At 46.9% G+C, this 26,352-nt stretch overlaps 9 protein-coding genes across 9 annotated transcripts; 6 read left to right on the forward strand and 3 right to left on the reverse strand.

Moving 5' to 3' along the window:
• Positions 1 to 868: 868 nt before the first annotated feature.
• On the forward strand, positions 869 to 3,214 carry CTRU02_212381 (asparagine synthase; the record flags this gene model as incomplete). Its single annotated transcript, XM_036726987.1, has 4 exons — positions 869 to 1,094; positions 1,150 to 1,712; positions 1,763 to 2,021; positions 2,073 to 3,214. The coding sequence occupies 4 exons, from the start codon at positions 869 to 871 to the stop codon at positions 3,212 to 3,214; spliced, it is 2,190 nt and encodes a 729-aa protein (XP_036581231.1).
• Positions 3,215 to 3,431: 217 nt separating this feature from the next.
• On the reverse strand, positions 3,432 to 3,904 carry CTRU02_212382 (uncharacterized protein; the record flags this gene model as incomplete). Its single annotated transcript, XM_036726986.1, has 2 exons — positions 3,432 to 3,776; positions 3,839 to 3,904. 2 exons carry the CDS (start codon positions 3,902 to 3,904, stop codon positions 3,432 to 3,434), a joined length of 411 nt encoding a protein of 136 aa, XP_036581230.1.
• Positions 3,905 to 4,959: 1,055 nt separating this feature from the next.
• Positions 4,960 to 5,494, forward strand: CTRU02_212383 (uncharacterized protein; the record flags this gene model as incomplete). Its single annotated transcript, XM_070205827.1, has 2 exons — positions 4,960 to 5,017; positions 5,067 to 5,494. The coding sequence occupies 2 exons, from the start codon at positions 4,960 to 4,962 to the stop codon at positions 5,492 to 5,494; spliced, it is 486 nt and encodes a 161-aa protein (XP_070060640.1).
• Positions 5,495 to 5,602: 108 nt separating this feature from the next.
• CTRU02_212384 (DNA repair and recombination protein) lies at positions 5,603 to 8,030 on the reverse strand (the record flags this gene model as incomplete). The annotated part of the gene is made up of 3 exons (XM_070205828.1): positions 5,603 to 7,753; positions 7,817 to 7,932; positions 7,994 to 8,030. The coding sequence occupies 3 exons, from the start codon at positions 8,028 to 8,030 to the stop codon at positions 5,603 to 5,605; spliced, it is 2,304 nt and encodes a 767-aa protein (XP_070060641.1).
• Positions 8,031 to 12,793: 4,763 nt separating this feature from the next.
• CTRU02_212385 (uncharacterized protein) lies at positions 12,794 to 14,094 on the forward strand (the record flags this gene model as incomplete). The annotated part of the gene is made up of 3 exons (XM_036726984.1): positions 12,794 to 13,218; positions 13,272 to 13,867; positions 13,916 to 14,094. The coding sequence occupies 3 exons, from the start codon at positions 12,794 to 12,796 to the stop codon at positions 14,092 to 14,094; spliced, it is 1,200 nt and encodes a 399-aa protein (XP_036581228.1).
• A 258-nt stretch (positions 14,095 to 14,352) lies between these two features.
• Positions 14,353 to 15,519, reverse strand: CTRU02_212386 (uncharacterized protein; the record flags this gene model as incomplete). The annotated part of the gene is made up of 1 exon (XM_036726983.2): positions 14,353 to 15,519. One exon carries the CDS (start codon positions 15,517 to 15,519, stop codon positions 14,353 to 14,355), a length of 1,167 nt encoding a protein of 388 aa, XP_036581227.2.
• Positions 15,520 to 17,225: 1,706 nt separating this feature from the next.
• Positions 17,226 to 18,434, forward strand: CTRU02_212387 (phenylacetaldoxime dehydratase; the record flags this gene model as incomplete). Its single annotated transcript, XM_036726982.1, has 1 exon — positions 17,226 to 18,434. The coding sequence occupies one exon, from the start codon at positions 17,226 to 17,228 to the stop codon at positions 18,432 to 18,434; it is 1,209 nt and encodes a 402-aa protein (XP_036581226.1).
• A 1,324-nt stretch (positions 18,435 to 19,758) lies between these two features.
• On the forward strand, positions 19,759 to 21,244 carry CTRU02_212388 (uncharacterized protein; the record flags this gene model as incomplete). Its single annotated transcript, XM_070205829.1, has 8 exons — positions 19,759 to 19,920; positions 19,980 to 20,007; positions 20,067 to 20,238; positions 20,299 to 20,435; positions 20,500 to 20,554; positions 20,610 to 20,675; positions 20,730 to 20,865; positions 20,915 to 21,244. The coding sequence occupies 8 exons, from the start codon at positions 19,759 to 19,761 to the stop codon at positions 21,242 to 21,244; spliced, it is 1,086 nt and encodes a 361-aa protein (XP_070060642.1).
• A 3,246-nt stretch (positions 21,245 to 24,490) lies between these two features.
• CTRU02_212389 (nad binding rossmann fold-containing protein) lies at positions 24,491 to 25,879 on the forward strand (the record flags this gene model as incomplete). Its single annotated transcript, XM_036726980.1, has 5 exons — positions 24,491 to 24,791; positions 24,860 to 24,966; positions 25,037 to 25,193; positions 25,254 to 25,486; positions 25,538 to 25,879. 5 exons carry the CDS (start codon positions 24,491 to 24,493, stop codon positions 25,877 to 25,879), a joined length of 1,140 nt encoding a protein of 379 aa, XP_036581224.1.
• Positions 25,880 to 26,352: the final 473 nt, after the last annotated feature.

Below are 26,352 nucleotides of genomic sequence, written 5' to 3' on the forward strand. Positions count from 1 at the left end.
CTTACGTAGGTAGTTTGCATAGCGCTCAAGCATGGACCTGGTATTTTAAGCAATATCATCCATAGTATTATATGTCATTAAGACAAGGATCGACAATCCCGCTTCCAGTTTGTTTTTGTCTCCATCAGGAGTTGAAGATCTCCGTCTTTTGCTGCATTGAATCTGACATTATCTCCCAACCCAAGGTTTCTGTATCACGACTACAGACCTGTAAGTTCCATCGCCTGGCTACCTTTAGTAGGACCACAAAGATTGCCTTAAGGACTCAAAAGTCCTCCTTCCCATCTTGCAGTTGCGCAATAGGCTAGATTAAATGAAATGAACACTTGAACAATCTCATCCATAATATTCACATCGAGCATGGTGAATTTAAGTTCATCACCACTCACAGTCTCACGTAGTGCATCATTTAACTTGTATTTCTCTCTTTCCTAACGGTCATCTAACACCACCTGCTCTGTTGGAAATTGAATAGGCGTAGCGAAACAGAATTATGTTAACATCAGGGTACTGCCTTTTAGTCCACATGTAGATTGCAAAGAAGTAGGGATTGTCGCATCTTATCTGTCTGGCAATTAGAGTGTGAACATAATCCTCCGAATGCGCCGGGCATTCCCTTTTCGGGCACGGCCCGATTAAGCGAAACCATATCGGGCAAGGTCCGCCCTACATTCATCGTCATATGCCCAAACTCTTAGTATGATGGAAATTAACAGTCTCGGGGTAAATGTCATTCATATATTGCTAGCGGATTCTGGTAATCAGTGTCGAGACGGTCTATCATTCAAAGGCGCACAGAACCGAAGCTGAGACCCTCCAACTTACCTGGCCCCCTTTCCACTCCATCACTATTCAGATAAAACGCAAGATGTGTGGGATCTCGGCCTGTATATCCCTTAAGCAGGGGCAGCATTTTCATACCGAAGCACTAAATGGGTATGCTAATGGAACCGATAAAAAAGAGGGTGTTCAGGGCAACAGTCCAAGTAGTGTTGCTCAGGATCTGACGGCTCAGCTGAAAAAGAGCCTCCAAGCGATTAGTCACAGAGGCCCAGATGCACAAGGGACATGGATCAGTAAAGATCAGTTTGTTGGTTAGTAGTGAAATGATTACTTTCTCTAATTATTCCAATATCTCACATATACCAGGCCTCGGTCATTGCCGACTGTCGATCAATGATTTGACATCTGATGGTAACCAACCTATTCATAGTGACGATGGAACGATCCATGCTGTGGTCAACGGTGAGATCTATGATCATGACAGAATCCGCCATGAATGTCAGAGTCAAGGGTACAAGTTTAAGGGAAGTAGTGACAGTGAAGTGGTTCTTGCTCTGTATAAAGCATATGGCGCCCCTAGATTTTTCGAGCATCTACGAGGCGAGTTTGCATTTGTGCTTTATGATGAAAACACTGGCAAAGTCATTTTGGGTCGGGACAGATTCGGCATAAAGCCACTGTTATGGACGATTGTTCACCAAGAAGATGGAACCAGCAGGCTTATTGTTGCACCAGAGGTCAAAGCTCTGTTGCCTCTTGGATTGAAACCGCAATGGGATGTGGGCGCCATCGTAGATGGTGGGTGGATGCAAGACGGTCGCTCGTTATTCAAAGGTGTCAAGAAAGTACCCCCTGGGCACTGGATGGAAATTTCCAAGCAAGGTGTGATGCAGATTCACCAGTATTGGGACGCCGATTTCAAAGACAAGGTAAGTAGACTTATTTGCCTATTGCCGAAATATTCCTGACAGATAAATAGACAGAGATTGAAACACGCAGTACAGATGAAATGGTTCATGGTCTTCGAGAGAGATTGATTGAGGCTATCCGCCTGAGACTTCGTGCGGATGTCCCTATTGGGATCTACCTCTCGGGTGGCATCGACTCGTCTCTGATCGCTGGCATTGTCACGCATCTGGTAAGAGAAGAGGGCATAAAGATTGGCAACCAGGATGCCGCGAGTCGCGTCAGCTGCTTTACGATTGAGTTTCCCAAAGAATCAGGTTTCGACGAATCTGGTTAGTGGATGAAACCTGCATTCTCATCTCACACTAACAAATACATGACAGACATTGCGGAACGAACAGCGGAGCATCTTGGGGTGCAGATTTCAAAGATGCAGATCAACGAAGATGAACTTGCTAATAACTTCGCAAACTGTGCATACCATTGCGAGCATCACCACTTCGATCTCAATTCTGTGGGAAAGTACTGCTTATCGTCTCTTCCTAATCAAAAAGGAGTCAAAGTTGTTCTCACTGGCGAGGGTGCGGATGAGCACTTCGCTGGATACCCCTTTTTCCCGCCAGATCTCCTGCGTGAACCGGACTTATCTATGCCAGAGTCTCCCCTTGTCACCGATCCTGAACTTCGAAACAATATGCAAAAGGCAACTGAACGAGACATTAAGTTCCTCATTCCGCGAGCTGGAGCTTTTGAGCACGGGTGGGAGTCAACACCAGCAATGAAACAGGTCAACAACTCAATCCTCCCACCGTGTATCCTGGCTTGGCATCCGAATTCAGGACTGTTTGCACCATGGGTACGAGATAGTGAGCGATGGGCCAACCTTGATTGCAAAGACGTCGTCGTCAAATCGTTCAAACCGGTTATACGACAAAAGATGCAAGAGAAATGGCATCCGCTTCACACTGCACAATACATTTATAGCAAAGGCCCACTTCCAAACATCTTGTTGAGCTGTCTCGGCGATTTGACAGAAATGTCACACAGCGTCGAAGCCCGCACTCCGTTTCTTGATCACCATGTGACGGAATACGTCAACAATATTCCTCCGAGTTTGAAGCTAGCATATACACCGAACAAGATTCCGCCGGAGCGTCATCAAGGTCCATGGTGGGAAGGTATTGGCGTAGCTTCCCAAGCTCTCACTGAGAAGTGGATTCTTAGAGAAGCTGCGAAGCCATTTATTTTGAAAGAACTATACGAAAGGCGCAAACATGCTTTCACAGCACCCATAGTCTGGCCGAAAGATGGACCACTGCATAGAATGCTTCAGGAAACACTTACAAAGGAGAAGGTGGAGAATCTGGGGTTTGTGGATTATGGCAAGGTGGAAGATGCTTTGAACAGGGGGTTTGGTGAGAAGGCTGATGTCAAATCTTTCAGGGTCTTGCTTTTCGTGGCTGCTTGGGTAGTTATTGGTGACCGATTTGGAATCCCCAAAGCCACTCACGAGGATTGGAACTAAGTGGTTTCAACGCCAGGTTTTTTTTTACGGGTCGAGTGATAATAGCTGCGAGGATCCAATAGAAATTAGAAGATACTTTACACAGCTCTGTTGGCGCTACCAAAATAACTGCCAGTGTCTACAGATCTAAAGTACACTTCGATGGACCTTCCTTCGTTTCCCCCTGAGTTGTACGGCAATTAGTTCTTTCGAGTTGAGAAAGTGCAATTGACTGACTTTACTCCATCTCCATCTTTTGCCCGGCGTTGGGGACAGCAGATACCCAGTTCAAGCGTCGAGACACAAAAATCTCAGCAACAGGATGAGGAGTGTTCTGGTCCTTGTGGTCACTCAAAGTACCAGCCTTCAGGTACATGAGTCCCTTGGTTGCTGGGCCGTCTCGCCACAGATTTACACCACAGTTACCACAGAAGTGACTTGTGACTAGATTTCCACTGTTTGCAGTGGTCTTGAATGTCTTGGGTTCACCTGTAATTTTGACGGCGTTTTGCGAGACAACCCAGTTAAAGCCAAAGGCACTTCCGGATATTTTGCGACAATCACTGCAGTGACAAACAGCCTGTTTGCAATGTCAGTTACCATGTTATTTCCAAGACCTTTAGAGGAGAAATGGGATAGTCGTACTGCGGCAACAGGAGGGCCCGAGATTTCGACCTTGATGTTACCGCAAAGGCACTCGCTAATAGCCATGATGATTGATGTTGATTTATGCTTTGGAAAATGTTTTCGGTCAATTCGAGAAGGAATTCGAAAGATTGATCATAAGAAGCAGATTTATTTTCTCCAAAAGAAAGATTACAGAGAGTTTTGGGTGATTGCTCACCTTTTATAAACCTGAGAGAGCATTCTATTGTTACCAACATTATGCCTTCCGTTAGGAAGGTTAACTTCTCCATCCGCGAAGGCGTAAAAAACTATCCTGTGCCTTCCGTTAGGAAGGTTAACTTCTCCATCCGCGAAGGCGTAAAAAACTATCCTGTGCCTTGATCCCCCCTGGTCTCCTGTTCTGTGATTGGCTAGAGCAAAAATCGATGCTGATTGGTCGTAGCGACCCTGCCACCAATCAGCGCTCGTTATTCTTCGTTCGACCAATCAGCTTCGTTTAACCCCTGTTCCGGCCAATCACCTCTCATGTTCGCCGTCCTCGGGTCTTCCCGTCGTTTACCCAATGTCTTGCCGGTCTTCTTCCATTTATTTCCCGCCAACCACTCTCATTTTCCCGTCTTTTCAACCCCTGGCCTAGCCCGGCCCAACCTCGCCCATCGAACTTTCCATCCTAATACCACCCTATCGTTACCTTCCGTGATTTCCTATCTATCTGATTAATATCTATTGCTTGTCCTTCCTATTGCTGGTTTCATAATATCGTATTTCTCCTCTATGTCTATGCCCCATAACCCCCCTGTGCTTTGTGATAGCAAGTCCCCTCTGGTTGTTCATCTTCATATCTACGTCACTAATGCTTTCTCTAGCTGGCGGTGACCTGCTGGATCGACTTGGTGTGAGCACCTCTATGCGCACCAGCCGAACAATAGAAGTTTTATCTTGCTCTCCAATAGCCCGGGAGCTTGCTCCCCGGAAACAGGGCAAGACGCTGTCGTTCGATCATGGTTATCGCATCATTGCTGCCCTGGTTCAGGCTACCGGCGTTGAGCGCCGACCTCTATGCGACCGATGTGCCCGTTCAAATGGTCCGTGGAAGCAATGTATTGTAATGCAGTCCGCTGAGGGTTTACGGGCTACGAATGGTGGGTGTGCTAACTGTTGGTGGAATAATACTGGTTCCCGTTGTAGTCACCGTATGTAAGGTTTTTTGTCCTCTTTCGTCCTGCTCTTTTATTAACTATTTTAGATGCTTCTTTCGCTAGACGTTCGGGTGTATCCTTGGGCTTGATCGGACAGCCACCAGGTACTCTCTCTGACTCTTTCTCTGCCTTGGATCGATGGGAGATAGAACTAGAGACTCTCGGTAACCCTGGTATTACCTCGCGTGCATCCACACTGGCCAGAATGGATGCTTCTGAGCTGGTTACTCATTACAAAGACCTTACATCCCGGTTAGAAGCAATCCACGCCTCGATAGCTCACTTAACGAACGAGTGCCAGCTATTAGGCCAGCAGGTTTCGGAGGTTTCCTTAGTCTTGTCTTTCCAGCGGACATTCGAGGTACGGAGGATTCCTCCGGGTCTAGCACATATTAACTTTACGCCTATTGTATGCCCTCCTTCTGGTCATAGCAATGAGTCCAACAGCACTATACAAGATAGCAATACGCGATAATAACCTAGTGTTAACCCGATTTATGACATGCCTGAACCGCCAAGGCAAGACTACTAATCTGTCCTTTCATCTTAATGGTTTTACCTCCCTATTTACTATTCCGCCCTCCTATGCTTCATCTCTCTCCCTAGCCTCGAACGCCCGGACTGTTGCTTCCGCGAGGATCCTTAGTCTTTTGGTTCCTTCGACTAGCTCCTCCGGCATGCGCGCCTCTAGGAACTGCTTTACGTTTAACGGCTGTATGAGAGCGATATCTTCAAAGCGCCGCACGCGGGATAGCTGAACATACATGCTTACTGCATCGCATCTTTCAAGCTCCCCCGTATTCTTACCCACTGTTCTCCCATAAAGCCCTAACAGTGTCTTTTCGAGTGTCCGCCCCTGTGCCTTAAAGTCGGTTAATGCGAAGCCTGGTGTGCATGGGAGCCCTGTCCGGACTAGCGCCAGTTTTACATTGGCTTTCTGCAGATCTGGCCGGAGTATTTTGATGTGCTTTTCTGGTACTCGAATATTGGCTGCTGGCAACATTACAGTATTAGGTGGCAGATGGGGGAAAGCTAACCCGTTCGTTTCTTCGGACTGGAGAATAATACCACTAGGCGGTCCGAGAAATATGGACAGCCTGTCGTTTTTGATGATCTCTTCTACTCCGGGCGGATGAAGAATTCCTACGGCTGTAAACTCTGCGCCGTTGACAACCTTGAGACCCATATACTTGTTCTCGTTGATTACCACCGGCATACCCTCGACATAAGGGAACATACCAGCTGCGCTCAGCTTGCCCTCGTCGCCTAATAGCATGGCTGCTTTTCTCTCCTCTGCTGTAGGTATCCGCGATTCCCACTTGTGCTTCGAAAGATATATCGATATCTTACGACCAGTATCGACGCTATATGCTAGGGCTGCATGCAACGTCAGATCCCACCGGTGTCGGTTTAGAGGTATAACAGCTCGCCTGCCGCTGGTGAAATCGAATTTCGATTCGCTATTATATTGCGCTTCGAGCTTCGCGGCGTCCTCTCTTGTCTGCTTGCCCTCTCGCAGGCGTTCAAGAAAACCAAGCAGGTAGGCGTCCCCTTCAGCCCGTTTTTGCTCGTCGAGTACTACAACATTAGTAAACCCCTGCCAGAGTTCTTTAGCTTTAGCCTCTTTCCAGCGTCTCTCTATAGCTTTGCTTCCCGGTCTTATATTTCCTAGCACTATACTAATTCGTTCGGTAGTACTAAGGAGGCTCTTCTGCAAAACTGGCGGGAACTGTAAGAAGTCTCCAGTGAACACGACGACAGAAATGCCACCAAAAGGCTTCTCTGGGAAGCCCCTTAACATTCTGAGCTTTTGATCGATATTATATAATGTTTGGAGTCCGAGCATGCTGGCCTCGTCGATTATCAGAGCATCCCGCCTGCGCCATCGTTCTTTGGCTTTCTCTAGATTGTTCGATAACATTGGTTCTACGGTAGCGCCATCGGCGTCCCGAAATGCCAGCCCTACAGCAGAATGAATTGTATTACCGCCGATACCTGCTGCGGCCGTTCCCGACGTTGCCGTAATAACAAGCCGGCTGGACGCCCCTTTGGCTGCGAAAACCTCTTTTACGGTATCGATAAGCCACGACTTTCCAGTGCCGCCTCCCCCGCCAACGTATTGCAGGTGTTGCCGATCAGCGCCGTTTGTTCGTTCGTCGAGCGCCTCGCAGATGAGACTAAGCGCTATTCCCTGCATGCGATTTAATGTTCTCTCCGCACCGATAATCTTCCCTGCCTGGGTGAACGTATTAGCGGCCGTAATTGCGATCCAGTTTGAAGCAGGTTTCAGTCCAACTATCGCTGGCTGGGCTGGGAAATCTATATTAGCATCGTTGTCGCCAAAGCCTGTTTCGGCACCGGTATGTAGGGGTCTTTCGGCGGATTCATCCCCTTCGATGGCTAGCATTCGCTCTTTATGGAGTCTTTCCTGCGCCGCTTTGGTGATTTTTAAATGTTGCTTTGGTAGTGTTGTTTGCATATGTGGTTGACTGTTGGTGCTTTGTATTCTAGAGTCGTCATCTATGCTAGAAAACCCGGCGTTATCCAGCGTTTGTAGCAACTCTTTTATGCCTGGAGAACCATTCGTAACTCCTGGTCCGTCCTGTAGGCTGAAGACTACATCGTGAAAGGTGTGCCGCAGGTCTATCCTATCTGGGTGCCATTCTTCTGAAAGGTCTAAGCCCTCCTCAGGCACATCAAATTCGTATCCTTCATCGCCCTCGCTCCGGCTAGCCTAAAGCTTAGCGTCTTTCTTTGCGTCTTCTGCGCTCTTGTGAAGAAGTTGGATGTTATTTACCACAGCCTTAACCCGACCTGGCATGTCGGTGTATAATCTCTCCCAGATGTCACCTGGATCGGGACTAGTGGATTGCATAAAGGTTTCCCACGGCACAAATAAGCCGAGTAACAGGACTGCTGACCTATTGTCTGTTAGCGACTGTATAGCCTGAGGTATATATATATATATACCTACCTCTTGTAATACCCTTCTTCTGTGCCTTGTACGTCATGATTTAGATGTCCGGTAACAACTGGAATTGCTTGATGTGTCCTTGGGAGCAATTCTTGTATCCACGATTCCCGGTCTGTCATTAAAGAATCGAACGGTATAAACCGTGACTAGTTTATCCTGGTCCTTCGTCCGACCCTCCGTACGCGAACCATACATAGGTATTCGTAAAAGCAAAGCTGTTCTAACAGGCGACCGCGATGCGCATATGCCTCAAGGTATGGCAAAGTCATGCCACCGGCGCCGAATCCAATCGTTTCAGGGGTTACCCGCTGCTGCACTTCCGGCCCTGCTGCTCTGCGTAGGGCCTCCCAGCGCCGGAAAATAGCCCAGTAAAGCGAACTGAGATAGACGTTAATCCAACTCGCTTCGCTGCAATAGCTATTCTTGTACCCGAGGAGATTACTACAAACCTCTACAGCCGAAAGTTCTCGACTTGTAAAGATCTGATTTGCTGTACGAGCAAGAAACTGCCGTGTCTTATTATTCCGTTGTGCTGTCTTTGCCGCGCTGTCTCCACAATTCGGTCCGTAGTCGTCTCCCTGATCAGCCATCCCATCAAATACAGCCTTGACTAGCGCTGCTCTCTTCCAAAGCGGCGTATCTAATTTTGTTGAGTAATTCGTAGCATAGTATACCATGGAGAGTCCAGCCGAGTTAGTCGGGAGGAATGTAGTATCCGTATTATGACGCATAGCTACTGCTAAACCTGGGCTGTATCTGTTGATTCTTTCGTGATCTCTTCGGATATGCAGAAGGCCATCGGTAGTAAACTCGGTTCGCTGGCGCAGTGTCCATGGTGCTTTAAACCGACAGGGATGCCGAGACCCAGCCTTCCCTTTGTCTTTGAAACTATACTTTGTACATGTCGCACCGCAGCTATGCATTTGGCACCTGTAGGCGACCCAATTCGCTTCGGCATCAAGGGCTTCATCGAGTCTGCTGATATCCTCCGTAAGATGTTTAAATATTAGTAAAGACGCTTTCCCACCGGCGGTATCGTCGTGCCTTGCCTTCGTCGCAGCACTATATCATTTACTTAGCATGATAAACTTAGAAAATAGAGAAACATGCTTACCTTACTAAATACTGAATCAATATATTGGCACACTTGTACTGCGTAGTCCGCGTTATCCGGCTTGGCAAGATCATGAAAAAGATCAGGTAGCCCGAGATTGGCGTCTAACCATAAGAGCCCGTGTAAGTGAAGAGCCCCACGCTCGTTTGTCTCGACGCAGCCGAAATAGCAAGAGACTTTGCCAAACATTGATTCCTCGCTAACAGAAACACAATGTTGAAAGAAAAGCTCCAACTCTCGATGAAAAAATTTTGCTGAACTAACTGCGTCTCGGATAACATGCTGTACGCGTCCAACCTGCTTCCGGAACTTTTCCATCAGCTCCTCTGCCGCCTTGCCATGTGCTACCCGAAAGGCGGCTAGTTTCATATTTATCTCGTTTGTTAGATCGTTTGGGTTGATTGTATACCATATACACGGCATTCCATACTTGAGGCATAGTGACTTTATCTTCCTTCGAGAATAGAGACGCTCCTCATTTGACATATGCTGCCTATGTCTAAACGCGCTTAACTCCCGGATTAAGTATGCTATATTGCTGTTAGTAGTCGTCCGGGTCTCGCGGTACTCTTCTTCTGCTCTTTCAATCTCCTCGGGAGTAAGTCTTGTAACGATTTGCTCGACTTTGGCAAATGAAGACCTCTTCATTCGCAAGTAACTAATCCGTCGGTTCTCTGATCGAAGAAGCATATTGAATACTAAAAAAGGGAAGCTTGGGTATAGCAAAGTAAGCACCTATTATACTATTACTTTAGTTACTTATTTCTATTTATAAAGCAGAAGTTTTACTAACCATGCCTCTGTAAGCAGAATCGTGCCCAGGTTCGAAGGTAAAATCCGTTCGGCTTATGACTGCTTTGGATGTCTGGACCTTGCGGTTCATCCTGATCATCTTCGTTTTCTTCTTCACGTAATATCCTAGGGCCGCCTCGACCCCATGGAAATAAACAAGGGAAAGCCTTAGGGAAGAAATCGGGATCGTTCGAATCAGCAAATTCCTCTCCTCTGCGACTGACTAGATAGGGTTCTGTATTCTTATATCGGAGGGTGCTGTCTCCGTTTGCGTCCTTTGGCTTTCGGCCTCTCCCACGCTGGGGCCCTCTCACTGTTGCTTCTCGAAGAATCCTAAGTCGTTCTTGTAGGCTATGCTCTCCAGATACCTCAGTAGCCATTAGTCCAGTTGAGGTTAACTCGGACAGCTCTTCATCTATCCGACGAGGGTCCATATCAAATGGGTCGCAATCACCCGCATGGATTCCCCCTAGCCTAGCGTTGCTTTCAGCTTCGAGGTGCGCAGCATTGGTTTCCCTATCTTCTAGACTTGCAATAACATCGTGAGCATTACGCAAAGGTTCATCAGGGCGACCTCGCTCGGCAGGAGGGACATAGTGTCCTGTACGGATTTCGTCTTCGGCACGCTTCTCATACGCTACCATTCTCTCCACAAGTCCCTGGGGTACCTCAGTTCCGGGAGACCATTCCCCCCAGGTCCTAAGATGATCCTCACTAATACTAATATCCCGGTATAGTGGGTTGTTCGCCCGAAGCCAAACGAGCGCACGCTTGAGCTTCTGGGGGTTCACTGATAACATAAAGCCAAGATCGGATGGTACTGGTGTCCGAGGACCTACAAAGCATACATGCAACCTGTCTCGCTCTTCTACGAGTGGATGAGGTAGAATGTTGGCTGCTACGCCTTGAACGTCGTTAGGGAACACAGTAATATGGCCTCTCTTGTGTTTTCGGTAGCGGCCACTTGTTGACTTCTCGACGTCGATAGTAAGCTTCGTAATCTAACCACAGGGGGTATAAATTCCAATAAGGCGCTCCTCAAGTGGTGAAAGATCTTTCAAAACATGAGGATACCGATGGATGCAGCCTAAAGACAGATTATTCACCTGGCAGGCGTATGGCAGTTTTTGATGCTGTAAGGAGGTCTTGCACTGGGTGCAAATAGCGAAGTTTGCCTCTGGCTCCTTAGGAAAGCATTCCATACAAAGGAAATGTTCTCTGTCTAACACAGGGATTTGGTCCTCCACCCTTAGGTATAATGGCTCAAGTTCGGCCCATGTATAATTAACTAGTGAGTTGGGAGGCTTTTGCTGGTAACATACTCTACAATATTCGATTTCGAGTGTAAAGTCATCATGCATGCTTTCGTGGAACGTCTTGGTCTTTTCCAGAATCGTTTTTCGGGAAACTGGTCGGCACCACGTGCGATCCATAGAGTCTAGCTTCTTCTGGATATAGCGGCGATCTGCTTCTTGTACTGTCTGTTCGATCTCCTTCTTCCTTGCTTGGTATGCTTCGGGTGTGTCTAGTAGCTCAATATAGCTAGCTTTTTGGCTTAGCTTGGGTAGTGATGGACGAATTGGTAAATGCCTTTGCTGGATAGGATTAGACTGGCGAATAGCAACTGACGGTATTTGAGTTCTTGGCGCTTCAGAAAGAATATGCTGGCTATCTTGAGCTCTCTTATGCTGTGATATGTCTAGGGTAGTGGGCGTGTTTAGACTTGATATAGGCTTAGGGTTCCACGGAAGTAGGGTTGGTCGATTACTTTGCTCCCAAAGGTTGCTACTAGCATGGGCTTGCCTATTTCCTCCACGGCTTTTCCTAGGCGTAAGGGAAATTTTACTAGGCGATGTATTTAACCCCTCGCTATAGGGTGTCTGTACTAACACTGATCTAGGTGATAATGGAGATTCGATTCTATTCGGGCTTCGGATATTGTCGAACGAGGATGGTGGTGTCGGCAGCAGATTTCGGTTCCGATTCGAAGGAACCTTTAATCCTTCGTCGAGGGATCTCTAGTAACTCTGTGTCAAAAGGGGCCCTGATAGTGATTTTATTGAGTTTGAAGGGACCTTACCATAATATTGACTGAAGGCGGTGGTCCCGGTGCTAGCATGCGACTGTGGTTTGAAGGAGAAGTCTGCTCTTCCCTGCCGGCTATTTGTCTCGGCCTCAATTCAGGCTGAATTGAAATAGGAGTGTCATTGAATGAGGAAACTGGTGTTGTAAGATGCGGCATGATAAAACTTAGAGTCGATTCAAGGATTTCTAAGGTCTTTGGAGATCAAAAAAGCTATTATATTCCTTTGACTATGGGAATATTAAAGCTTAGCAATAGTAATGCGTGTTCGCTCCATCCGCTGAAATCACCTTCTGCCCTAGCTGCAAATGTTATTACTGCCTCAATAAGAACATCTTTTCTCATATAGTATTAGCCCAAGGCGAGATGCAAGTAACTTCGTATTGCAAAGACGGATGTCTTGCTGCTGCATTACTATAATAAAGCTGGAATCATTCCTGTTCCATCCGAATAAGAAACAATACTTTGTGATCTACCAATAGAAGGGTAATAAGCCCCCTGTTGTTCCCACTTTGTAGAAAAAAGACGCAGTCTACGTCTTGCCAGCATAAACTAGACAACTTCAGGCGACCACGAGACCTGGTTCTCCTGTATTAATAACTTGATAAGGGAGCAAAGCTGAAAAATCTCCCTTCCGATGGATTCTTCCTCCGCCCCCTCATGTACAAGGTTTATTCCTTTATAAGAGTATAACCCGAATGTTTGGATTCGCCTTTCTCTTGCTCTTCCTTACGTCTCGAAAGCTCCTTCTACGTTTTATACTGGTTCCTTGCAGATTGTTTACCATTTCGCCTTGCCTCCTCCTGCCGCTATGGGTACTGGAAAGCCAGACTTGGCTGCCTATTGGCCGAAGCCCGAGCTGAACCTGCCTTCGCCATGGAGCCTCCCCCTCACGATGCTTGCTACAGGTAAAATGGTTGCCGTTGAATCTCTAAGCAGGGACTCCCAGATATTTCGGTACCAGAACTGGTCTGGTCAAATCCAGATACCGATTCATACGCCAGAGTGGTTGACTAATGTCTTCCCTAATATACTTGACAACTTACACGCCGGGGCCTTATCGCTAGATCTCTCTCGCTTCCACTTGGGAGGTTCGTTAACTACCGAGGATTGGGAAGACCAATGGTTTACTATTATCTGCGATCCCCACTTCAGTTACGTCCCCTGTGGTCTATCTGGCGAAGACGAGGTGGAATATAAACGTCTGGCATGGATCCAGGACGATGCCCTCACGCCGTAAGTTTCTTCATCCGTGGCATTAGAATACTTATCCTAAAGCTCCCTCTTAGTATTTCTGACCGTACCTGCGCCGACTTATCTCCTCGTTTCCCGATAACTCCTCCGTTCGTAACTTTCAACGGGTTTGTCGATACCCAAAAGTTCCCCCTTGCCGATGATCCCTCCGTTGGTCTCGATGAAATAACCAGGAACTCGTCAGCCGTCTTCAGGGTGTGGTCTAGATTTACTTCTACAGAGGCTGCTTATACCCCCAAAACTGGATGGTATGCTAACTACGTTTACGCGATGCTTCCCAAATGCAAAGCACATATGAAGAAGAAGTGCGAGGATTACCGCGTCGAGACAACACCATTTCGCAAGCATGGAAAAAAAGCCTATATTACTGGCTATTTCCATGGTTTCTGCAACAAGAATACCGTCTTTACCTCTGATTATCCTTATAACCCCCTTGAGTTTGTCCTACTCATCGAGATTATCAAAGTTGACTGGGCTGCTGGGGAGCCTAGGCAGACCGCAGCCTCGCGCGATCCGTTTTCTACGCCGTCAAAAGGAGATATGACTGAACGTACGAAGGGAAAATTCAAGTTCGATCCTCTCGCACAGATGTCTGCCGACGCGAAAGTGCCTGGGCCTCTGTTTAATAATGGTAAGCTTGACGATTCTACTTTATTATTCTGAAAGCTAATATGCTTAGGTTCACAAGCCTCGGACGCTATTGTCGATAATGATGATCCGTTTTCTGTTAACGGCCTCCGCGACGTCGCGCCTATTAATATAAAGCGATCCGGAGAGGTAGAGACTATTGAAGACAGCAGTGATGGGGCGAGTCTAACGAAGCGGCCTAAACGGGGCAGTTTGCGTGGGAGGAAATAGTCTGCGTTGGAAAACATGAGGCATATCAAAATTCAATACTAAGAAGATCGCTATCTATGCTTGGATCCCTTTAAGTCTTTCTTCTTCTTCAACCTGAAGTATTTCCTTTTGTAGTAAATTCATTTCCTCGCTGGTATGTGCAGAAAGTCGATCAGGGAGATCAAAATCTATATTAAAATCGCAATCGTCAATACCACACCCTCTTATTTCCAACTCATCTAATCTAAATTCGTTCTGAAGAGTTTGTATGAGAAAAGACTAAGCGTCTAGACCTTGGGTAGTAATTTTAACATTTTCGAGAGTAAGTCTTCGAAGTGTATTTTGATGTCGCCGTAAGAGCGTCAGGAGTTCGTCTCTCGTGCAGTCTAGATACTCAAGGCATAACCTTTGAAGAAGAGGAATATAGAGGCTTTCTGAAAGTCCTGGAAATTGTTGCTTCTCTTCGCAATAGTTGAAGAATAAAGTAATATCGGTGAGCGCTGGAAAAAGGCTAGAGAAGCTATGAAAGTCTGATTGCCAATCATATTTTTCTTCCTGTACTGGGTCATTCTCTGCAAAGAATTTTCTAATTTCTTGGCTGAAATGATTATCGCTATCCTTAGGATTGATAACAAGACTGAGCTTTGTAATGGTCGTGATTTCGGATTTTACGGCTTTTGCGAGACTGCTTAGGAGCGATAGCATCCGTGGAATAACAGACGTACAACCTTCCATCATATCTCCAAACTCGATATATATCTCCTCTATGGGAAGGCGGCTCTTAATAAGTGCGAAAAACAGTGTTCTGATTACTACTAAGGCATGAACCATGCTATTAGGTAAGAAATCAGAAATAAACCTATTTGGAAGTACGCCAATACGTCGCCCAAGCTTAAAGGCGCCCCATGGTCGGGTATGATCCGATATCCCAATAGCTTTGCAGTTTTTGAGGTTAGTGAGAGCTATCGCTAAATAACTCATATGTTGCCTTTGGGAGAAGAATTCCGTTTGCTCCTGCCATCCATCCTTATAGGTTTGGATTATTTGCTCCCAACTATCGTCGCCCAGTAAGACAACTTCGCCATTCCGAACTCGGAAGAAATCATACTCGTCTTTGAGTCCACAAATCTCTAGTTCTTCGTGGCTCATGTAGTCTTTGGGTTGGATGAGATGATCAACGCAGAGCTCGACAACTTCAACCGCTTGACTCAGAATATGGTGGCGTGAAATGTTCACAAGATTCAATAGGCTTTCCTTCTCTAGCATTACGTAGCGAATGCGGAAGAAGCGTGCTTTGAAAGCTGAAGAAGTTGCCTCAGCTATAGTTTTGCATGTTTCCCGGAAGTTCTGATAGTCCCGCAAGTGCTTAGGGTCTGGTGATAATAGATGATAAAAGATTTCGGTTATCAGTTCAGCTGGCAAGTTGATAAGAGCTTGTTGAGCCATAACTTGAAGCGCAATATCAAGAAAACCCAGAATTGTCTAAGGTGAGGGGAAAGGATCTGATAGTTAAGCGCCGTGATCACCCGTAATTATGCATGAACATGGAGTCGTCTTGGTAGGATTACTAATCCTGGACCGGTGAAACATTAACCCGATTACTAGCTCGTCTTCCTAACGGGAGGCTTACTTCAACAGGCGGCTTGCCCGCCGTTCCCCAGTTAACACTTGAAGTGTTTCGTGAGCACTTCAGCTAAACCTGGTTGGGTGTTGCAGCCGATACTGAACCCTGATTGGCCTAATTGCGCCACGACCAATCTAACCAGGAGGCTATGAAAGGTCCAAGTGCCAAGCGCAAATTCAGAACCTACTAAAAGTGGCGTACGAAGCGAGTGTATCCAACTCTTTCATCGCCTAAGACCAAATTGGCCTTTGTTTTTCTTTTTCGGAAAGACGATGCCTAAACAAACTGGCAATTCATGGCAGCGTGAACCGTACTATGGGTGTTCTTATACATTTTTTCACAACATGTTGGGCACACCGGCTCCACCGGCGATAGGATGACTTTTTCGCTTCACATTGCAGCCTGACCAGAAGGAAGTAAAAGTGAAATGATTTTACCCCATAAAGCGATAAATCTTAATGAACGCTTCCGTGGAAGAACGCTTTCTCTGGGAAAGTGAATATTTGAATGTTTGTAGCATGAGACTCAAGCCTCCAGCGCGTCAAATTTGAAGTAGCTCGAGTACCTCGTACTGTTTTCCATCCATCATGGGCAAAAGAAGCCCAAATCTATCGTGCAGGAGAAGTTCTTGTTCGAAGGGACAGTGCTTATTTCTTCTTATCACTGTTGCCCACTACAGAGCACACAAAGAGGAGTACCGTACGCTTTTAATCCCAGTGGCGCCAATAAGCGTTTCTAAGAGTTCCCACAAGAGCATCGCGTCAGGACACATATCTGAACAAGATATATATACCATCCTCCCTGTCCCCTCCCCCTTTTCCTTTGTACTGGTATGATTTACAGAGTCTCTCAAGTGCACCTATTACCACATCAAAACGCACGATAGATATGTTGCGACTCGACTCCGGAGACGCATGTAGGCAAGCTATTGAAGAAAGTAACTGAGGGTCCAAATACCAAAACAAATACCCATGTATCAAACTTGACTAGGATAGCTGAGTGTCGATCAGTGCTGCGTGTCAATTGAAGTGGCCCGTTCGCACATTAATATGGCACGCAATTACATGAGTCGTGGTTACGACAGCGGGAGAATCGTCCAAAAACGGGCTTGAGTTCCCGTCCCCGCCTTCAGCCACAGCGGCATTTGTGGTATTGGCCTGCCAGTGGGCCGCGGCAACAGTCGCGGCAACAATCGAGGATCCGAGCTTGACGATGGAGAGTTCCTGCATTGGCACTCCACTGGCAGTACTACATCGAACCTGCACCAGTATCGATGCGTAGATGCACAAAGGGTTTACCCCAGGGTCGAGGAAAGATGGACGGGATGTACAGTTGTTCCAGTCAGGAACAATTCATTACGGATGGCTGCAAGGGGTAAGTTTGCAGGACGATGAACGGGTAAGCATTACCCGCGACTGGTGCTGAAGACTGCATATATAAAACCCAAGTGGCCTGAACGTTTTACTTTGCTGGTGTATCAGATTACTTTGGACAATTTTAGCGGGTTACTCCTTCTCAGTTATCAACCATGTTGCGCTCTCGCTTCCCTACCGCCCATCACTTCACAGTGTCTATGTTTGGGGCCCAATACCATGCCGACTCTCCTTCATCAGACAAGCTTGCTCTTATCAACAAATTCGACGAACTCATCAAGAATGCCGCGATTCATGTCGAGGAACTGGAACAAAACGATCTCCCTTCCAAGGTTTGGATGAGTTACTGGGCCTCTCCACAGACTTTCAAGACATGGTGGGAAAGCCCCGAGACCTCTTCGTTCTGGGCATCTCTGCCCTCTGATTCCGGCTTCTGGAGAGAGACCGTGAGCATCCCCGCCACCAGAGCGCTGTACGAGTCCAACAAAAGTCAACCATCTGGCTTTGGCCACTGCGGCGACCTCATTCCTCTCACTGAGAAGACCGGATACTGGGGTGCCTACCGCTCGCGCATGACCCCTGCAACTCCTGACGACAAATTCGAGTCCCCTTTGCCCGCTGTCCCCCAACCCCGACCGCTCGCCGACAAGATTCGACCCGGAAGAGTCAAGATTTCCAAATTCCCTGATAACATCTGCTTCGTGGTCGAAGGCCAGGACTACAGCGCTATGCCCCAGAATGAACGCGACTACTGGAACGAAAACTTTGATGGCTTGACGAAGCAATGGGTTACCAACGTTGTCACTGGCGGGCCCGAAAAGGGAATGATCTCGGCAAGAGCTTGCCATGCCTTCGCTGGTGAAAAGCAACCTGGCGCGACTCATGGTGTCTCAGTCAACGGATCTCATGCTACGACAAATGGAACCAATGGAGTCAATGGAACCAATGGTGTGAATGGAACCAATGGCATCAACCACGAGGGGGAGACGACTGATGCTGTCACGAAGGGCCGATCCATCTTCCCTGGCTTGGACTATATTCGCCAGGCGCAGCTTTTGTTCTGGTTGGATCTTTCCAAAATGGAGCATATGGGGAGGTGGGACAAGGTCCACGTCAAACTCAGGAGAGACTTTTTTACTGCATACGGACCTGGTGGGGTTATGGAGGGCGGTGACTTGTTGCTTTGGGTTGATGTTGCAATTCTGAAGGGTGAAGAGATGGACGCAGAGTACATCGGTTGCTACGATGGAACTGGCTTCTTGGCGTATGACGATCATCCGTCCTTCGCCAGTGAACAAGTCAAGGTCGCGAAGCTACCATCATTTTTCGACCAGCCTATTCCATCTAAGCCTATTGAGTGGTAGTAATTTAATAAAGCTTGAATTCTGAATCTGATTACAACAGAACATCTCTTTCGAAGCTGGGTACGTGATGTGTTGCGAATTGAACATTGGGTGGTATTTTGACTTGCATACGTTGCATGTCAAGGGGAGGGAGTCTGCTCCGGTTCATGCGACGTGGGCCAATGTCTACCTATACGATGTGTGCGTACGGAACACGATGCAAAGCTCACATGAAAACAATGTTGCGTGCCATTCTGTGGTACCTCGAACGGATGTACTAGCCGCATTCTACTAGTAATCGTCTATCCAATGAGCGCGAGGGTATAAGTGGTTACGAGTCAGTCCAGAACAGAATAGAGTTCAATGGCTGGCGGTGTATGTAAGAAGTTTAACCAGGGTCTTGGGGAGGGATCCCAAGTCCGGACCAGATCCCCGGAAGATGTGCTTTCCCCACTGTTGGGCATGAATACAACATATCTCGTCAGATAGTCTAGTAGTGTGAGAGATGGCATGCGCGACAGACACATCCGAGGTCCATGAGAACGTTCTGGGTAACATCAATTATGGAATCAAATGTAGATGTGCCATTCGAACTAAGCATGGGTGACAGGTAAATCAACTTGAAGCCGTTTCACATATTCAAGAAACTGGGACTCCTAAAAACGCAGGTAGCTCTCGACTACGTAATTAAAATACTTCCACGCAAGACATGCAACCGAACTTTGCAATGATACATCAATATTCCATGTTCCTTGCAGTACCGTTTTTGACAGCAAGTTTGTTCGCCAACCTGTGGTCAGTGCCATGAACCCCTAGTTTGATATGTCTTAGTTTAATTTCTGAGATTTGCGGGACGCCAATTTGGGGCAAATTCAATGCTGATCTGTTCGCTTAAATGACTTCCACTGAGCTCTTCAGTGCGAGTTCCTCGGGGAAAGAAACAAGAAAAGGGGAAATCCTCGCCTTGACCATCGTTGTGGACCCTGCCACCTGATCTTCATACACTTCCAGCCACTGTTTGTGTGCGATTTAAAAGTACAACGTTAACCCACACTCATTTCGTATCGTAACCGCGACTCAGTAACTGGATCTTGATCGATGGCAATTGCCGAATGGAACCTCAAGGGGATACGGACTGAGGTCCGATTACGTAGTCAAGACTTCGCTTCTTCCCAATCCGGAATGCTCGAAATTTTTCATCTGTCAGTGAAGTTGTTCATCGATTTAATACAACTAGTTTGTCCACGTTGATTTTGCAGTGTGTAACAGACTATTCGTTTGTTTTTTACTTCATTATCGTTTTTCTTTTTATGTGAAAGTTCGGTTTAGACCGATATCCGCAAAAATGGTGCCAGAAAGTCTTTGGCCAACCGTCATTGAGATGTGGGTTGAATATGCAGTTGGCATATTGGTCCTCTTTCTCCGCGTCTTCAGCAGATGCAAAATGGTGGGTTGGAAATGGCAAGGGGACGATTATCTAGCTATTGCAGCAATCATTTTTTTCACAGTAAGTTGATTGACAGAAGAATGATCATCATACCTATGCCTATGCTAACGGCTTTGTAGTTTGAAGTAATGATGTGCCAAATAATAGGTACTGAATCTGCTATCCTCAAAACGTTCCATTTTCCCTCCAGGCTTACATGCGTCTAGTTGAAAAAGGAAGCATCACCGGAATGACTGATGCTATTGCTCTGACCTTAACACCAGAACAATACAAAAGTCACGAGACTGGTGCGAAGTGGTTGTTTGCCGCATGGTACATATATGTCAGCTTGATCTGGAGTTTGAAAGGCATCATGCTATTCTTCTTTTCCAGAGTAACGTAAGCAACCCTTTTATCGCCACCCAGATTCATGTTGTGAACTAAAGTTGGATGTTAAAGGAAAACCCTCCCTGAGGAGCGTCTGGTTAAGGTGGCAGCCATCATAACAGTCGCTGCGTACCTAGCGACCTTGGCAGTTATTACAGGCCACTGCCGACCAATTCACCGTCTATGGCAGGTGTATCCTTACGCTGGAGGTAAGCGCAATCTTCTCGTTCCTGATTTGCCTGAACCCTATGTAATTACTGACGTTCCAAACAGACGATTGCACCCAAAATAGGGCAAAGTACTACGCTTTAGTAACGACCAATGTCAGGTGAGGCCAATCTCTATCATATTTCAATTCTTAGTTTTAGTTAACAGACATGCAGCACGGATTTACTGATCATGTACATTCCAATCCCACTGTTGTGGAGGCTTCAGACAACTCTTAAAAGGTATTACCGCCTTCGTAAGCCAGTACTGGAGATAAGATACTGACATGACGCCAGGAAACTTTCATTCGGTCTCATGTTCTGCGCCGGTTTCTTTATCGTCATCTGCACGCTGCTGCGATGCATTATCTGCTTGCATACCCCCGAAAGACTTGATCTAGGACTGAACTGGTCAATTCGTGAAACGGCAAGTGTTTGATTGTTTTTGATGTCTATATACTGTCTAATGTTTTTGCTTGAAGGTTATTGGCATCATCTGCACGAACGCACCCTCGATCAAACCCCTCTTCCCTAGTCGCCATAAAGGATCAACAAACAGCAACACTCCTACTGGTCTCGTCACATTTGGTGGAACCGGATCCAGTCATAAAAGGTCTCGACTGAGGGAGGACCACGAAAGGATTCCGGATGATGGCTCAGTTGGTAGTCAGGAACATATCGTCAAACCAAAGGGAGAAAGCCGGTCTGCCGCGTTTGCGGACAACCGTAGCGATGAGCGTAGCTTAGAGGACGCTGAACGATACAACGGCGGAATCAAGGTTAAAAGTGAGTATAAGGTCGAGGTGAGGTAAGCTGTTAAACGATAATGGCGAGGATTTGGGTTTGGGTAAGGGAGATCCTTAGCCCTGAGGAGGCTATAGCCTGGCTCAGTATCAGTGACTGCTTGCAGACATCATGGTGCTATGAAACAGGCAGATAATATTCAGGCTCTGGAGCCATACATTTAGTTGAGCCGGTCTTGTGCTTTACTAGAAACAATTTGAAACGATTTTGTGATGATAACGTCCTTCCAGACCGAATAAATTGAACTGAATGTAGTTGTTTAGGTACATCTTTGACACACACCAAAGACCTTTTTGCATGACCGTTTGTACGTATAGACACTCATTCTAAAACCAAACAGCCACTACCCTACAACCATCCTCGCCTGACCACTGCGTGCTTAATTCCGTTACAGATGCCCGGTTTCTTGACAATGTTTCAGCTTTCAAACTAGTAATGCAGCAAAATTGTGTGGCGTTATTGGTTTGGGAATCTCGCTAAGCCACAAGTCCCAATTCGTAGTAATAGCAAAATTAAGAAAAGTCAGCCGCGCCCTGCAGCACCAACTAAAGGTCGCCTTGCAAGATATTTGGCATTGCCAAAATCCCCGGCAGAAGTTCAAACATGAGTCAGCTGCTAAAGATTGGCGACACTTACATCAGCCAGGAAAAGACTTAATCTCCCCCATCAAAGATGGCTGGGCTATAACCGGTTTCTTTTCTTCTGTGACGGTGCCCAGCTCTGTATAATGACCTGTCTCTGCTTTCCGTGAAGCGTATTCACTTTCTCAGCTGTTGTGAGCCAGACTGTGTAGTTGCCATTTCCATGCCCTAGTGGCCGAATGCAACAGAGTATCCTGCCACGTTCTCTCTGAGCCCTCGTGCACTATTTTGGAGCGCTTCGTCTTATACTGAAATGGGCTTCACTATCAGCATGGAGCTCAGTAATGTAGGCAGTGAGATACCAGAAAAGCCCCTTTCTCATGCGGCTCAAGCTTTTCGTCAACGGCAAAGGGTGCGCCGAGGTGCTTCGCAATAGTATTACTCAGAAACGAGGCTGTGGACATTTCGTGGTAGACGCTCAGCTCTGTAGGCTTATCCAGGGTCAATATTGGCATCATCATGGATCACCTAGCTGGTTTAAGTCGTTAAGAGCGGCCTCCGAAGTCCCGACATCGCGGCTGAGAGAATTAGGTTAAGATGTAGAAAGCTTGAAGCTTTGTAAAGCTGAGTAACAAGGCTGTCGAATGGGCTGCTTACTTGTAGTATTTATGTATGTACCACCTGAACTTCGACTGGCTATAAGACGAAGACGAAAAGAACTCAGGATGCGTACGGCCTACCAGCCGGGGGGGAACGGCTCTGGTGTGGTGATTACGTCGTCCGGGCGGCCGAATAATTTCTCGTGGTGAGATCCTTCCGGTGACCGACCGAGGTACTCTAATAGCAAAAGCAGGTAGCAACGGTATTTAACGCTTGATGAAGATGAGTTCCCCCTCATCGGTGCTACCCATGTTCCGACGTCTATGGCGAGACACCCATTGGCGATATTTGACGACACCAAGGGGGCAGAGCAAGACGACAGGAAGGTCAATGCTGAGTTTTTGGCTGGAAGCCCTGGCACCCAAGTCGAAGATGCTTCTGCAACGGCGGCGCAAACCATCTTGGATTGCTGGCAGTTGGCACGCCTTCACAAAGTGACTGGTCAACTAAAAGTTCAAAAGAACAGTAGAGGAGGAAGACCACTAAAGCCCAGTACATAGCCTTTTCGGTTATCCCAGCATACTCAAAGCGTAAGACACTCAAGTGATCACATCAACGTCCAGCTGGTGGCAATATGCGAGATGTTACTGTCAGAGACGCGGACGCTACGGAAGGGAAGACCGGGCCCGGGGCCGGGGGGCCACCGGCGGGGCACCGGCTGGAATTACAATAGTCCGCACGAGGGATAAAGGGACGCGCCTAGGAAGGTTTAGAGGAGGCAGATTCGAATGATAGTATAATCTATCCCCTACGTTGTGTCGTTGTTGACTCTTCCACTCTGTGCGACACCCAGCCTGACAGTTACCATGGGAACTGAACTAGTGATCGTATGCAGTAAGCTCGACCACTCGACCCTGCCCTTGATCTAAAGATGAATGATTCGCCGCGAAGAGGTATGGCGGTAAAGGGATATTTTGACACTGAACTTTCTCACTGCAAGCAACTTTTGGTTTATACGTGAAGTTCTTGCACAAAAGCAAACAGGGCGTTTCCCTACTTCACCTGTGCTTCAAGTGATGTTTCTGCCAAAAAACCCACCGGTTAATTATGCTTTCCGTTAGCTACATGGAAAAGGCTTAGTAAGTCATCCTTGAGCAGTATTCTACTATCGGTGCTGACTTCAACCTATAATCATATGTCATAGGGCCTACCTCCAAAGCAGTTTTCATAAAGTACAACGTCCTCTGACCCCGACAATCAAAAGTATCCTTGTAATGTGCTTTAAGATCTCAGGTGCAGATGTGGGCCCACTCAGGTTCTTTGGGCTGGCCTTAGGCAGGTTTCCCAATCGAATAGCTGCTTGGGTCGGTGATTGAAACTATGGTTGCCTTGACCCTTGAGGTCTTGGTGCTTAGCCGCACCCCCAAATCGGCCGGTTAATATCCGACTGTTGTAGTTGCCAAATTAGGAAAGGGCCAAGCGCTTAGTGACGCCATTAAAGCCGCTGGCGATCGAGGTCGCCCCGAAGATTTGCCGTGGCCACTGTAAAGCAAATAGGGATATGGAATCTGCGGCGGAGGAGTGACGTTATCCAGGAATTGGTAGTAAGGGGATATCTTGGGGAGAATGGAATGCCGCAAATAAGTATCGGGTAGCAGAATACTCCAAGTTGTTCGTTTTCCTTCTTTTTCTTACTTCTTTTTCCCGTTTAATCTAGCCGTTAATTAAAACTTGAAAGGATAAAGAATCTAGAAACAAAATAAGAGAACTAATTCTGCATGGCTTTCAAACAGTCTTACGTGCTTTGAGTAACTACATAACAAATCGTGTCTGAACGGTCGGTCGGCCCCACGTCCGAAGCTGACACAGATCTCCCGGGGAATATCGGCGAGGACCCGCTGCCCCACCATTCCGCTATTCCGCCATCCCGCATCATAGGATGACCACTGTACAACACCCCGCACATGGAATATTGGGACATATAAAGTCGACGATCGAACGTTATGAGATGTAACATAATAAATTCAGAAACTTTTCTATTTATCTCATTGAATCACTACTATTGCTGGCATCATGTCTACCATCAAAGTCGGTGTCGTAGGCTACGGCTTCGCAGCCAAGAACTTCCACTTGCCATTCATCACCATCAACAACGATTACGAAGTTGTTGCAATTCTACAAAGAGCGGAGGCCCCGGCTGATTCTTCTTCGGCACCTGCCGGTTCGCACTGCAAAGTCGACTTTCCCAACATTAGACATCACCGAACTGCAGAAGACTTCTTCGCTGATTCCGATATCCAACTTGTCGTTGTAGCCACGCATACCGATACCCACGCGTCCTTTGCTGAGAAGGCATTGCAATCAGGGAAGCACGGTAAGCGCATGATTAGGACGGAGGGTCTGTTATGTCTTTGGGTCATTGGATTATTGACATTACTGTAGTCATCGTCGATAAGCCCTTTGCAAGGTCATCGGAAGAGGCAGATCAAGTTATCGAGCTCGCAAGAAAGAAAAATCTTATTATAACTTGCTTCCAAAACCGAAGATGGGTAAAGAACAGTTCTGACTGAGTTTCAGTCACCAACAGTTTGACAGCAATTAGGCTAATTCAATGTTCAGGACGCCGACTTCCAGACGCTGAGAAAGCTCATTAAGGAAGACGCCCTCGGAGAAATTAAAGAGGCAGAGATTCACTATGACTTCGAGTCACCGCCATGGTTGAGTTTGATGAACAAGAAGGAGTACAGCCCCGGTGATGGTATGGCCTTTGGCTTGGGTTAGTAAAGTTCAGCATCTGGACAAGGTCGACTGTTTCGCTAACCAAATATTCGCATAGGAACTCATAGCATTGATCAAGCTGTCACACTCTTTGGCCGTCCTAAGTCCGTGACTGGCTTTTTCAGAGCCCAACGTGGGATCGAAAGCGAAGTTGAGGACTCATTCACGATAATCTTGCAATATGACGGAGCGCAAAAAGACCTACTTGTCACAGTCAAGACATCAGTCACTACGCCCATGGCACAGCAGCTCAAGCACTTGGTCAGGGGAACTAAGGGTTCCTGGCTCAAAGTAAATATCATATCCAAACTTGTTCGAATGTGGTGCTAACTCATTGATCAGTTCCAGCAGAGGAGCACCTGCCCCCAGGAGGAACAAATCGCAGAGGGCCGCAAGCCTCTCGATCCAGGATTCGGTGAAGAACCACCTGAGTTTTACGGCATTCTAACAACCTACAAAGAGTTTGACGGCAGCGTTCAAAAGTATGATGAAGCTACCAAGAAATACACTGGCAGATACCCTAGCATAACTGGTCGATGGCGAGGTATTTATGAGAACGTTGCCAATGCAATCAATGGCAAAGCCGAGCTAGAGGTTAAGGCAACACAGTCGCGAGATGCTATCAGAGTTATCGAGCTTGCGAGAGAGTCCCATGAGAAGGGGGTTACTGTGGCCTGGAAGTAACACTGTAGTTCAGGCAGCTCTTGAGCCAAACATTGAGATGATGATCATAAAGAGAGAAGTTCATCTTTGATAAATGCGAAATGTCCATCAATTTTTGTATGCTCTTACCGCCAGACGACGACCATGTCCATAGCTGTGACGCCACTCTAAATCGAAACTGACATATGAACATCCGTCAGCGTAATGCTATCAGATAGATCTCATCAAATGTGTGCATCATACCACAATTGTACAGACATTTGATAGTCTCAGAGTTCTCACACTAGCTGTGACAGATATGTTGGGAACCTGGGAGACTAACGGTAGTATTTCTACGAGTTTCATAGACTCTCCTAGTACTTAGCACACGTCCTAATTTTCAAAAGATGAAGAGATAAAACCTGTGATTGTTCGCCTTTAGTTTAAGGTTTGATGTTATGCCAGTGCCAGCAGCGCCTCGGAAGGAGGGTCTTATAACTGCACACAACGGTGGT

Source organism: Colletotrichum truncatum (genome assembly GCF_014235925.2).
Source record: "Colletotrichum truncatum strain CMES1059 chromosome Unknown Contig_0008, whole genome shotgun sequence".
In the NCBI taxonomy this organism is placed as follows: Eukaryota; Fungi; Ascomycota; class Sordariomycetes; order Glomerellales; family Glomerellaceae; genus Colletotrichum; species Colletotrichum truncatum.